The 14117-nt window shown below is 38.1% G+C and overlaps 1 protein-coding gene across 1 annotated transcript in view; it reads left to right on the top strand.

The window, feature by feature from the left end:
• lsamp (limbic system associated membrane protein) overlaps positions 1 to 11294 on the top strand; it is an 84523-nt gene extending 73229 nt beyond the window's left edge. The window contains exons 8-9 of the mRNA XM_088012117.1: positions 7261 to 7409; positions 11197 to 11294. Coding sequence (XP_087868243.1) covers positions 7261 to 7409; positions 11197 to 11294 — 247 coding nt within the window. The remainder of the gene's footprint in view (positions 1 to 7260; positions 7410 to 11196) is intronic.
• Positions 11295 to 14117: the final 2823 nt, after the last annotated feature.

The following is a 14117-nucleotide window of genomic DNA, read 5'->3' as shown; positions in this document are numbered from 1 at the left end:
ACATTTGCAATATACAGGTTTATCTCAAAAACCGTGAACATTGTGAAAGTTTTGCCTGCAGATTAAACAGGGGGTGTTACGTGAAATCCACATTTTTGTGTTTTGCATTATGTTATAATGTTATTTCTTCATCAGAAACCTGTGTGGACTGTTGATTTGATCCTTTCATGCATGTTTGAGAAATCCTTTAATCTCCCGTGGCACTAAATTCATCTGTGCAAAATAACTGGTAGGACCGAGCGCTGCCTTCGAGGACGAAGCTCCTCCTCAGAGCTGCAGCTTCTGAGCTTCTGAGCTTTCTCCTCACAGAGCACCAGCAGCTTTTAGCAAACTCCTGGTAGAACTGCACATGTGCTGAGCTCATTATGCAAGCTACTTCTCAGAGAATCGCTGGTAAAAACATTGTAAATGGATTAATAGAGGAGCGGTGTTGTGAAGACTTCCGGAAAGCAGAGTGTCAAAAAGATCAAGAGTTTCTTAAAGAAACACAGACTCAATTTCAAAACGTTAAATCACAAAGTCAAATTTCTTTTTGACATATATCACATTTGGTAGCACTTTATTTGAAGGGGTGTTCATAAGACTGACATGGCATTGTCATAAATATGGCATAGCACCAGTATTGAACATAAAGAACTCTTTATTAATATTTATAACTGTAGTCAAGAAGTGCCATTCTGTAAATAATGACACTTTTAATGCAAAGTTGCTTTAAAAGTTGCATAAAAAGTCAATTAAATGTGTCAACTTATACCAAATGAAAATAATATAGTTAATATATTGTGGTGTAAAATGGCACTATGTGGCTATAAATCACATACTGACTTTTAAACAAAAAGTGCATATCAATGACAGGTAGAAAAGCTAATAATAATAACTAGTAGCTAAATAACTTTCGAATCAGGAACTACCTCTTCAGAACAGTCATTTCCTGGCTTCAGTAGAAGTACAGTTTCACCCACCTCAGTTTAAAGAGCAACGCAGCACTGGAAGTTTTCCTTTGGGACCTTTGTAGTTAATATGCTGCAGATAAGGAATCAGGAGACGTTAACAAGGTTGAGTCTTGACGGCCCCGTTATCTTCCATCTGCCTGTCATGTTTGTTAAAGCAATGCCTATATGAGCCATTTATTTGAGCTGTGGGTCAACTTCCCACAGGAGATAGTCAACAGCTGTATGCTCTTCACCAAGCCACCGTTTGCTTTCAGCAACTCACTCAGATGAGACTACCAGTTTGCTGGTACTCCCTTATACTCCATTATCCTCCATTTGATAGAATATTTCAGTCACATGGAATATGGAAGTATGATTTTTTTTTTCCCAAGCTGTTTTTGTTCGCTTTATTTCAAGCTTTCTTTTCCACCCCCTGTCCTTAACTTATTTCGTTTTTAGTAATCAAATCATTCTGAGACAGTATGATAATGTTTGGTCAAATGTTTTCCCTTCACCGGAGTTGAAAGTTTCATTTTCCACAAAAGAAGGCAGAAATAATTGGACAACCACATTATTAGAGAACACACAATGAGAGAAATTACTGATCCAGCTTCATCACTGTTTTCATTTTTGTGACACATTATAAATGAAGAGTTAGTTTTTGTAACATGTAGAAAAGCCTTTGCTCTTTTTTTCTCATTTTCCTATTTTGCTCTGCCACTTTGACTTGGAACTGTAACACATAAGACATTTGTGTGCTTTTCTCTTTGATTGTGTATTTTAGTTTTGAAAAATATATCTTAGAAACAAAACATAAATAAGAATAGGTTCCCAGTTTTTTAGTACAACTCTATTAGATCTTATGTGCGTGAGTTTATAAACTGAATAAGCTTTTAACACAGTTATCACATTTCAGAAAATAGACATTTGCTATGTAATTATGCCCTTACAAGTAAAAAAAAATCACTTTAGTCACAGCTAAATCAAAGCTTTTGTTCTTGCCGAGGTTTTTATTGTCACCTCTGCTCATAATTACAGTTCTAGAAATACAGATTTTTATAAAAGTTTTTTTTTTTTTTTGTTCATCTTTTTCTTTCAAATAATACTTCCGGAAGCTCTTAGAAATATTCCAGAGTTTCAGCCAAATGTCTACCCCCTGCATAAATTAAAAATCATATTTATTCCCGAAGACCAAGTCACACCAAATGTCACCACAAATACTTTTCTGGAGATAAAGAATGGCAAAAAAATTGTAACCTTGAACATAATAACAGTGGACCTTTCATACGCCAGCCTGGTATTTAGAGCACAAATACAGTTGTCATGCCAGATTATATTAGCATGGTCTTCATATAATTGCAGCTAATTGTTTCTCTTCAGCTCTTGTACTTTAACACAGCTTTCGTTTCCGATTCAACAACAAAACGTATGTGGAGAATAAGAAATTTTCATTGTGGACTCGACATATAATATATGCAAAACTAAAAGATACCCCTTTTTTTTTTTTTTTTTTTTTTTGCAATGTTATGACATAATTGGAAGTTTTTAAAGCTGGCAAAGCAAACTCTCTAGATTTGGAACAACCGGCTTGGCACAAGCATGTGAGTGAATGATGGTGTGCAGAGCACTGAGCATAGAGGCTTAACTCAACTGTGTCTGTGTGCATCTCCACCTTCAGTCTGTCTCGCACGGATTCGTGGACCCCCTCAGGCGATAAAGCCCAGCTCGTGCTCTAAAACAGAAATGAATCATGACTTCACAGCATCTCCCACAGCGCAACAATCTGAGAGCCCACAGCACATAAATAATTGGTTTACCTCAGAGGGCTGAGCATCGTCTTAAATCAGCAGGCTGTGGGTGATAACTCATAGATACTTGATGCCATAATGATGATTTAATAATGTGATCAGGTCCAGAGCAAACTGTCATAAATGTGAGGGAATTTTCAATTAATTCTTGGTAAAATCTCTCCATTAACACAGAAACGTGCCTATGTACTTACACCACTTAATATCTTTCACATTTTATTAAATTAAAGTTAAAAAAAATTGTGTTTTATTGGGATTTTCTCCCAATCACCACAAGTGGAAGGAAAAGGATGCAAGGTTTGCTAAATTTTCACAGATAAAAATCTGAAAAGTCCAGCATGCATTTCATTTTGCTGCTGTTACAGGAAAAACATTTTTGGTTCCCGTCTTCACAGTCTATCCACATCTACAAACTAGGTTTATTCTGTCAACAGCAGAAACAATTGGCCAAATATGAAACGCCTCAACCAAAAAAAAAAAAATGCAAACTTTTGTCACCCAATAATCAAATGTCTGTATTTTCTCCTAACCCATATTTTGTGCCACCTGATATAAAGTGTCTTCTAAATCCATTATTCTATATTATACTATACTATACTATACTATACTATACTATACTATACTATACTATACTATAAGAGAGCTTTACTTGTCTTGTTATGTTATGTTTCATGATGGAAATTGTGTACAAATCATTTTGTGTTTAGGCATACTTATGGTCTCCACTGACCAGAGCACCTTGTTTCCACATCTTTTGGTGTGTCCGGTAAAAACTGCAGAATGTACCTTCATCTGATCTTTTTTTTTTTGAACAATGGTTTTCTAAAAGCCAAATCCGTGGCACTCACAACTAATAGTTGTTGTGCTAACAGCAACTATTTATTGTGGGGAAAAAAAAAAAACACACACAAGCTGTGGATCATTTCAGCTCCTCCATTGTTAGCATTGGTGCTTCTCAGATTAATTCTCGCTTGGATTACTCTGTTTTGGTTGGTTTGTAAGCGTGCCTCACTTGTTCCATGTTCTATAAAAGATTTATACTTTAACACTGACATTAAATGGACTAAAGGCACTTGCATTTTATTTAGGGCACTCAGGATAATGGCTCCATACATACAATATGTTTTAAATTCTCATTCGTGAGAAAAATTTTAATGTGAAAAGGTTGAAGCTTTTTTTTTTTTTTTTTTTGTAAGACACCAAACTTCTGACTTGAAGAATTTTCAAACAGAGCTGTCGGCTAATGTGACAGACAGATACATTTGTTTTTTTGTCAGGCGATAGACGACTGTCACTACCCATGGACCATTTTCAATCATCCCTGGGTTGTGACTCTCAGCAGGACTCTCCACTTGATTACATTTATCATCAGCCTTGAATCATAACAGGCCTGTCACATTCCCTGGCAGTGATAACCTACTTTCAATGCTCCTCCTACACATCGCACAATCAAATCTGTCCATCTGATGATTTGCTCCAGTGTTTCATCTGCGCCGGCCCAGGACCGCAGTCCGGCGCTCACGCAGCGCGCTGTCCGCTAAATTGAGAGGTCAAATCATTTTGGTCTGAGGTTTAATGTTGCGCAGCAGCTATGTGAGGCAGGCGTCAAATGCTGAAAGACGTCCTGTAGCGCTCTGCTGCCCTCTTCCTGTGGAGAAAGATAGCAATTTCTTAAATGCGCTGCTCTGACAAATAAAGAAAACAAAGATTGCACCGTTTCTGGCAACGTTTTTCGATGAAAAGTTCTAGTCTTGTTCTAGATTAAGAAGCTGGCAAACATGCAGGAATATATATAAGGATACATTTTAAATCCTTGCTGAGTAAAAGTGCAGATTGCAGATTAAAACAAGCGCATCAAAGGAAGCAACGTTGAGCTTGTCGAAAGCTGAACTGAAGACGAAGCGCTCGGCTTTCTGCTCTTAAATAAATAACCTTCGCATCACTAATGAGAACAAAAGACTTGCACTCCGACAACAAAAGAAAGTTCTTTGATCCTCTTTAGGTCAGTTTACCCCCTCGCTGCTGCATCACTATCATCAATTGTAATCTTTTGTGAAAGCAGCTGTTTGCTCTCGGCTCCCTGCAGCTCTGCGTATTATCTGGTTTTCTCAGTGGGTTCGGTGGGCAGAGAGGCCTTTTTAATAGTGCAGTCACTTCTCATGAAAAAGCACCGGAGAATATATCTGCTGCCACTGCTTCTGGCCTTATCTTTGCAGCCGAGAGGTTTGCTTTTAGATGAAGCGCGGGGCACCGCTGGAGCACTTGGCCTCTCTTCATGCTCTCTCTTTGACTTTCAAACACAAATGCGCTCGCCGCCGCCGCCGCCTCCGTTCCCAAGGTGTCCCCATGGTAAGGGCTTCAGCACTTTATCAAGTTCCCCAGCTCCCCTGTGTGCCGAATTATGCTGTGCGCTATGATGTGAGTTTCCCTTTTTATGTTAATACTTTCTATCAGCCGAGCATGCGTCAGCACAAACGTCTCGCTCTCCTGCTCAAATTCCGATTACCAATTACACAGGCTTAAGCAGGATTAAGTTGAGGCGCCTGAAATGAACTTCACCTCGATGTGAAAGGCTTCGAGGACGAGCAAGAATGTATCATGTGCATCTTTTCATAAAAATACTTTTATTTGAGTATGATAATTAAGGGAATGGTTTTCAGCGGGTTGTACACTTTTACTGAAGCAAACTGGACTCAAAGTAGACTTATACCTGACAGTCATTCGTATAATGTTTTAGTTTTCACATTTTGTCGAATTAAAACCATATGTAAAAAAAAAAAAAAAAACATAAATGAAATTCTGAAGTTTGGTTTGCTTATATGAATTGGAATGCAAATTAAATAAAACCTGATGCAATAACTGCCTTCAGGAGTCACCTAAATAGTGAACATGTCAGTATAAATCCAGCTGTTCTGCGAAGGCATCAGAGGTTTGTTAGAAAATGTTGGTGAACATAAAGCATCGCAAAGAACAAGGATCACAGCCAACAGGTCAAAAGGAAAGTTCTGGAGAAGTTTAACCAGGGTTGGTTTACAAAACAATATTCAAAGTGTGGAACATTTCACAGAGTTTTGTTCAACTCATTATCCAAGAATAGAGTCTGGTATAACTGCACCCCACTCCATTCGCTCCCTTTGATATTTTACCCTTTTATTACTTTTAAAAATTAATCCTGATGAACAAAATTTGGCTGTTTTAACAAAATAATTTACTAGAAAACTCCTTTAATGTTAAAATGAATACTGATTTCTACAATATAAGGGCAACTCAATACAAATATTTAATATAACATTTTTAAAAAGTGATTACATAAATATTTATCCCCTTCAAGTCAGTATTTAGTAGATCATAGCATGGAGTCTGTGTGGATAGATCTCAGTCATGCTATGCATCTTAATGCTGCAGTTTTCCTCCATTCTTCATCGCAAAGGAAGTCCTGCCACAAATTCTCAATTGAATTGTGGTCTGGTCTTTGACTAGGCCACTCCAGAACATCCACTTTCATTCCTGTATAGCTTTAGCTGGATGCTCAGAATGAGCTGCCACCACCATGCTTCACACTGGAGATGTGTGTTTGTGGTGGAGTGGAGTGTGTCTGTCAAACACGGTGTCTCATCTCATGTCCAACAAAACTCCATTTTGATTTAGTCACTACCCAACTGTTAAATGATCATTGTGAATATTTTGTAGAAATCAGTTTTCACTTTAACATTATTATTATTATTATTATTATTATTATTATTATTATTATTATTATTTATTTATTTGTTTGTTTTAAATTTTGATTAAAAAACATGCTAAAAGTTTATTTTATTTGCAAAATCAATTAAAAGAGTAAAACATTCAAAGTGGTGATTGTTTTTTAGGCACTGTAACTCTGAAAGAACTACAGTGATCCATCATTCCAGGAAGTGAATTATGTCAGGCAAAACAAAACCAAAATAAAACTTGTTCAGTCATCATGCAAAGCTCTACATGTGGAAGGCATGTCTTCAAACTAAAATCCCTAGAAAACACATGGAAGTTTATGGTTGTTATGGCACAAGGTGTGAAAATGCTAAAGAAGTATGAATACTGTCCCTGTCAGACAGGGCTGCCAAACTGTGTTGTGGGAATTTGTCAGCAAATAACTGGAATAGAAAGGATGTTTCATTCTCAAGGACATCTGACTGCACATAACTCAAGCTTTAAAACAGCAGTTTTGTCATTTTTATTCGGTGGAAAGAAAAAATAAATCTGAGAAGAGTGCTGCAGTCCCTCACAAAAGTCAAGTTTGCTGCATTGTTTCAATCTGTTAATGAAAAAAGTTCAAAATGACTAACCCTTCCTGGCCCCTCCCATACCTGCAGGAGCTACACTAAGCTTCAATGCACAACATTGAACTTTGCTACTGTTTGCTCGCATCAAATTCGTGCGTCATGTTTATCTACATTTTTAACCAACTCTCATGCTTTTTGATTTGGCAGATAACTCTCCACCTGAAATTGTTCTTCCTCTTTATGTTTGTCTCTCTTTTTCAGGCTGTCTAATACTCAAGGCATCAATATCCAGATTCTTGGCGGTAACACTGTCCTCATGATTGCCAATGTCACTGAAGAAGATTACGGGAACTACACCTGTGTGGCCTCGAACCGTCTGGGTGCTCAGAGTGCCAGCGTTTTCCTCTATAGTGAGTACCGAGTCTGTGGCCTTATATTGTATAAAGCAGGTTTTTTTTTTTTTTTTATCCAAACAAGATTGGTTCTTTAGAGGTACACTGCCTCTTTAACTTTAAAACCTACGAAACATATTGACTTTAAAGTACTAATTCAATTCATCGTATTTCCCTCTGAATCGTTAAATATATCAGCACAGAGTTTTCTCACTGCAGATTTTTTCAGCTTTGCTACAAGCTTTACCGGTGGACATCTGGAAGCCAGGAAGAGACGTAAAGCCTCTCTCTGCATATTCGTTATAGGGCAGATATATCTCTGTTTTGAAGGCAGTCTTGTGTGGAAATATAGACACGCAGCAAAAAAAGCGAAGGTGACATTTGAAAGTTAAGAAAGATTTAGTCTTCAATTTCAACAGTTCACAAACTCAAGTTTCCATGAGTCTTCATCACCAGAGGTAAGGACATCATTATAAGTTCTCAAAAATAATCCGGTCCTTACCAGGTGTAGCAACAGGAAGGAACTGCTGATGGGATCAATAGAGAGGTTAGAAACTGAGGTCCAGACTTTTTCAAAGGGATTTTTTTTTTTTCTTTATCCCTGTATTCAGTTACAACTAAAATAGTGCAACCATGTCTGATGGAAAAGTCAGTTTTGTAAGTTGAAGATGAACAGGTCCTCTTGCTACAAAAAAAAGAGCCAAATCATCATGTCATGCTGGTTTGAGGTATGTCTGCTCATTTGTTTAGTTTGATCTGAACCTGTTCCTGTGCATTTAACCAAGTAAAAGAAAACTCGAGCAAAACTGAAACTGTATTTGCTGCCGTGAATAACAATTAGTTTTACCCTCTCTCTTTGTTAACAGCATGTAGATGGCTGATTACATGAGCTCCTTCTAGAAATATTTTATTTCCCATAATTTTGTTAGCGAAAAAAAAAACAACTTTCCAATCAGCTTTTGGAGATCACAACAGCCTGGAATAAAAATAAATGATTAATGATTAAACATCGCCTTCACTGCCAGGATTGTATCATAAAGTGTTGCCTTTTACACACAATATTACAATACTGTCATCTTTTGTATGATTGAAGCAGGGCTAGTACGCAGGGAGCCATTTGAAAAAGGTCTGTGGAAGGTTTAATAGAAAAATAAATCTTGTAAGTCTTGAAACAAGGTTAACAGGAGATGGAGCATGGAGTGATGTGCAGAGGAACAAAAAAGTACAGCACAGAAACAAGAAAAAGCCAGGAGCTCAAATAAAGAGGCAGAAGTGGAAAATGACAAAGGAAAGAGATGAACTTATCAGGTGATATGGAACAGCTGTGGCAGAGAGAGGGCAGGGGTGGGGTGGGGGGGAGTAATTAAGAAAATGGGAGCTGAACTAAGACTCAGAAAATTTCTTCAAACCAAACGGGAAAAGGAGAAAAATGAATTCAAATGTACAAGGAAGAAAATAATAGACTGGGAAACTCACAAAGGATATGGCAACATAAATGAAATTAAGTGGCAGGCCAAAAGCTCCATGTTGTTCTGATGTGACTGGATCACAATTTTCCATATGCTCACTGTGATCCCTACATGACTTGTGGCAAAACCCGGTAATGAGGTTTGTGTCCACAATGGCTTAATTCTTGGCACTGTTCCATAAACGGCAGATTTGTGGAGTGCAGGAGGCGTTGACAGGAGTGTTGGTGTCCAGTCAAAAAAAAAATGTTCCCACGTGAGCTGTGAATCTCTTCATAAAGTTACCAATTTATCTCTCAGTCGCTCTTCTGCACAATGCTCTTATTGGCCAACCTGTTTAGAGGAACATCTATGGCATTGTATGTTTTTAAGTTAGTCTTTCTATCTTTTGATGATGGACAGAAAAACATTAGATTTTACTAGTTAAGTAACTCAAGGGCTGCACAGTGGCGCAGTTGGTAGAGCTGTCGCCTTGCAGCAAGAAGGTTCTGGGTTCGATTCCCGGCCCTGGTCTTTCTGCATGGAGTTTGCATGTTCTCCCTGTGCATGCGTGGGTTTTCTCTGGGTTCTCCAGTTTCCTCCCACAGTCCAAAAACATGACTGTCAGGTTAATTGGCCTTTCCAAATTGCCCCTAGGTGTGTGTGCATGGTTGTTTGTCCTGTGTGTCTCTGTGTTGCCCTGCGACAGACTGGCGACCTGTCCAGGGTGTACCCCGCCTCTCGCCCGGAACGTGAGCTGGAGATAGTCACCAGCACCCCTCCCGACCCCACTGAGGGACAAGGGTGAAGGAAAATGGATGGATAGTTAAGTAACTCCTAAGGGCGTTGGCCTTGGTGTCAGGCCAAAGAGAGCTGAATGCCGATGTATGCCACCCACCTCAGATTGTGTTTTTTTTTTTTTTGTAATTTTGAAAATGTAGCATTTGTTGTAAGATGATAACAAGGGGAAAGGTTCACTTCTGAAAAACACTGCAGATGGCACACTGACATTCAGTAACAAATACCAGCACAAAAAAAGCATTACCTAAACCCTTTATGAAATAATGTTGCTCTTTCCGAAGCTGTAAAACATGAGATGCAGAGGCAGAGTTAAATCAGGTCCGCCAGCTTCCAGACCAGAGCATCTGCAGCAGTGCTGCCTAATGATGTTTGACCGCAGCTTAAAGCTTGCTTCAGGGTGTGAGTTAAGTAATGTAGTTTGTTTCATGTGATTTTGCTTTTGTAAAGTCATTGAAAGCTCGACATGCTGAGATGTAAAATGCTGGAGGAAACTAGAAAAAGGTCTGTTCGAATCAAGAGAAACAAAACTGGAATAAATGCAGTTTGTTGTGCAGAACTGGGATGTCTTTATTATCAACATGACCAGTTCAAATCATATCTATGTTAGTGCGCAATTTTTCTTTCTTGGCATAGTCATTACAACAGCTGATGAATAGTTTACATAATTAGCATTTGCACATTGATGTTTGCATGATCTTTACATCTGTGTACATTTTCATCAGGTCTTTTTTTCTTTTAGTTGTAGAGCGTAAGATTTGTTGTTCTAGTGTACATCTCCTTTGTGCTATAAAGTCTTACTGCCAATTAAATTTGGAATCTAAAAATTTCTTCCCTTGTGTTTTTGCCTGACATCTAAGTAGCCTGTAGCTCTCTGAACTCAGTTTATTTGTTTTGTTTATTTATTTTTTTGTTGTTGTTGTTGTTGGTGGTGGTGGTGGTGCTTGAGCTGTTTAAGTTAATCAAGTTTAACTTTAAATTTGTACTTAAATTAGAGTACTCACTTAGGGTGGAGGAGCTTTAAGTAACAAATACTGCATGGATGAAGTCTCATTTCTTTTATTAGTAAAAGAAAAAATATAACAGGGCTTCTCCCATCAACAGTTTTTTTTTTTAGAAATATGATTCAGACTATTGAACATGACATTTTAGAAACCCCGGTCAAATAACGATCCATCAATGACACTTTGAAGCCACTAGATGTCAGCAAACACCTCTTAATGTCTGCTGTGATTCCTTTTGTAGTTAAACTATTCTCTCCATCAAATCATCAGAAATATAACTAAAGTGAAATATATATTGTCAAATGCTGGCTCACATGAAACAGGCTGATGTGCTCACTTACTGTTTGAGTGTTTCTTGTAGATGATCAAGCTTTGTTTTTTATGTCCTAAAGACATCTTATTTTCACTACAGTGTAACCACGGTGATCTTTCCTACACCCTGGTGACATCAACAGTGGGAGATTGCCTCCATCTAACTAAAGCCTCAGATTTGTGTGGTATCACATCCCTTTTGCTCCATTAAAACCTTGTTGACTCCCTTCCATGCCTCTCTTGCAGGACCTGGGACGGGTCGAGACATCAACGGCTCTGCCTGTGCATCTCTATCACTGTGGCTCCTGTTGGCCTCCTTCGCCTGCCTTTTCTTCAAGTGTTAATACCGTCATCCAGCTCTCTCGCTGACCCCACCCCCTGACCGCCCAACCGTCCCCGCCCCCACCCCCGCTTTCCTGTTACTCCCGCTCTTCAACTCAATGACATCCTTTTCGCTACCTTATTACCGACGCTGCCGCCTCCCTCCCGCAGACTGTTTGCATCACAGTACAAAAACCTTACGTGCTCTTGAGCACGGCTTAGAGATATTATGAGAAGCGATGAGTTATGGTGGAGTAAGATGTTTTACCAACAAATAAAAACAGTGGAATGAAGGACAAAACAAGCAAACAGTGCTCTTACAAAGATTTGTGATGTTGTTTTTAATTTGTATGCACTATTTTGTGTCTGTAACATCTTGTTTTTGGGTCTGGATTTGGATCCCCCCTCCCCCACACACCACCCTTTGTTTTTCATGGGGATAAAAGCAGAAGGATCCCAAAAACTGGGATGCCAACAATCAGCTCTTTTGAGTACATCTAAGATCTATTATGTTATTGTGTGTTTAAGTGTTTAACCCATACATTTAATAGCTACGTGCAAAATGTCTGCCAAATATACACAGATATTTGAAGCTAAAGTGCGAAACTCAAAGGGAAAAAACTAATGTATCTGATTTTTTTTTTTTTTTTTTTTTTTTTTTTGACGAAATGAGATTTTGGTGTTGAATGTGTTCAACCATGACATGTGGCGACTCAGCTGGAACACAGATGCAGAGCCTTAGCAGGACAGCTCTTCACTCAGTAACATTTGGGCTACGGCAGTCAATCTTAGAGAGGAGGATGCAGTGAGCGGATCCTTCCGAGCTAAACCATCCTTTACGTCCTCATCCAGTGGCTTTGCTACTACCCGCCTTTATTAAAAAAGAAAAAGAAGGACTGACAAAAAAAAAAAAAAGATACCCATGTAGGTTATAATTATGCGTACTGTAAATAGTTCAATTTTGTATCTCTCTAAGACAAGTTCTGCCACTGTAACACCAGGATTTCATAGAACGCTGTTGCAGCGCATACTTTTAGCTGAGGTATTTTAGGATCGTTCTGCTAGACAGTGGACATTTGGAGAAAAAAATAATATATATATATATACATATGACACCAATGAATGACTTTTAAGTTTTTCTCTTTCTCGGAGTGTTTGTTTTACTATGACATGGTACAGAAATATTCATGACGATATATGATGCTCATGCTATTTTTTTCCATCTTTGTCTCATTCGTTTTTACAGCACACTTCAACCAAAATACCTTATGTACAATACCAACCACGCTTATTGGCACCTCCGGTAAAGATGAATAAACTGCCTTAAAATAAATTTATTGTAGCAACTTGATCTCACAAATAATAAAACTAAGTATGTTTATTCAGAGTGGACAAAAGTACCATGTTAAGAACATTGTTTCTTTTCACTACAAGACCGGTGGCCCACATGTTGGTACAACTTTGTAGAACCCCATTTTCCCAGTACGATAAGTAAAACTTAACCTCTTATAAAAAGATTACCAGGATGGACTGGGCTGGCTATGGAAGAAGTTTTTGAAGTTTATGCTGGTAGGACAGACACTTTTTTCTTCTGGAAACCAGTTGACATGGCATAAATAACTACTGCTGTAGAGATTCTGTGTCTCTAAGACGCCCGTCTTTGCTACAGTTTTCCACCAGTTACCTCTGAAGAATTTTTTTATAGCACGATACTAAAAACCAAAAAACATGTTAAGGTGTTTAATTTGCTTATGTTTAAAACAGCTAAGCAACAACTACATCTGTTGCTGCGGAAACAACGTGACTAAATTCAACGTATTAGGTATTTCCAAAAATGCTGTCTTGTAATTGTGCCCTTTCTTTAGTCAGCTGACTGGCAGTGTGCAGCAAAAGGGCGAGGAGGAGCAGCACTGTGCTACTTCACTCTCTGTCTCGTGAAACTCCAGACTCTTTGGGTTAAACATAGAACCATTTAATGGTTTTGAGACACTATTTTTTTTAAGCTTTGTATACCAATAACCAGGAAGTTATTGATTATGATTAAGACATTTCTATAATTTCCTAATATGAATGCTAAAGTAAACCTTTAAAAAAAAAACCTTCAGTCACATTTATGTTGCAGGAATTTCTAAGAGTGTTGACGATCTTATTATCAATAATTATTTCTTAAAACAGTATTTTTCTCCACTGAATGAACTCAAATGCTAAATATTTTAGTGAGACAAAAATGATCCTGGAATAAAGGATGAATTTATTTAAAGGCAACACCTTTAGCGCTGGTGCACTGTAGAAAAAGAGAAATCTGATGTTTCTTTATAGGATAGGATCTTATTGAGGCTTGTAAGGCTCTTAAACTGACAGGCGTACAGTTTCGATAGAAGCCAGTTGGATGGGAATATAATAAGGCAAAGTTATGCATTAAAAGCAGATAGTTCTGTGCCGTTGTCATTGTACTTATTCTTGAGTTGACTTTTTTTTTTTTTTTTTTTTTTTAAGAATGCAGTATTATGGTTAACTTGCAATGCTCATTCAAATGCCTGGACTTCAGCACGAGAACAGAATATTAACAAGACACTGGACATGACTCCTCTCAATCGCCAGCAAAAAGTGATTACATTTAACAGCAGCAAATCACCAAGGCCTTTGCTAAAGCTGTCACACAATTTATTTCTGCAGGAACTACATGTCTGTGGGTTGTTCTTTACTCACCCGTAGAGGTGCAGTTGTGTGGCTCAGTGAACCTGCTGCACTATTAGCTGCTTTTTTTTTTTTTTTTTTTTACCATTTTCTTTGACCCTACTGTAAAGCTGCAATCCTTTGCTTAGCTCAACACTACCAATTCTCGG

The sequence above is a fragment of the Poecilia mexicana genome, unplaced genomic scaffold, assembly GCF_051168715.1.
Source record: "Poecilia mexicana isolate PSO_F unplaced genomic scaffold, ASM5116871v1 scaffold_13, whole genome shotgun sequence".
Lineage (NCBI taxonomy): Eukaryota > Metazoa > Chordata > Actinopteri > Cyprinodontiformes > Poeciliidae > Poecilia > Poecilia mexicana.
Note: the sequence above shows the minus strand (reverse complement) of the source record. Positions and strands in the feature narration are given on the sequence as shown.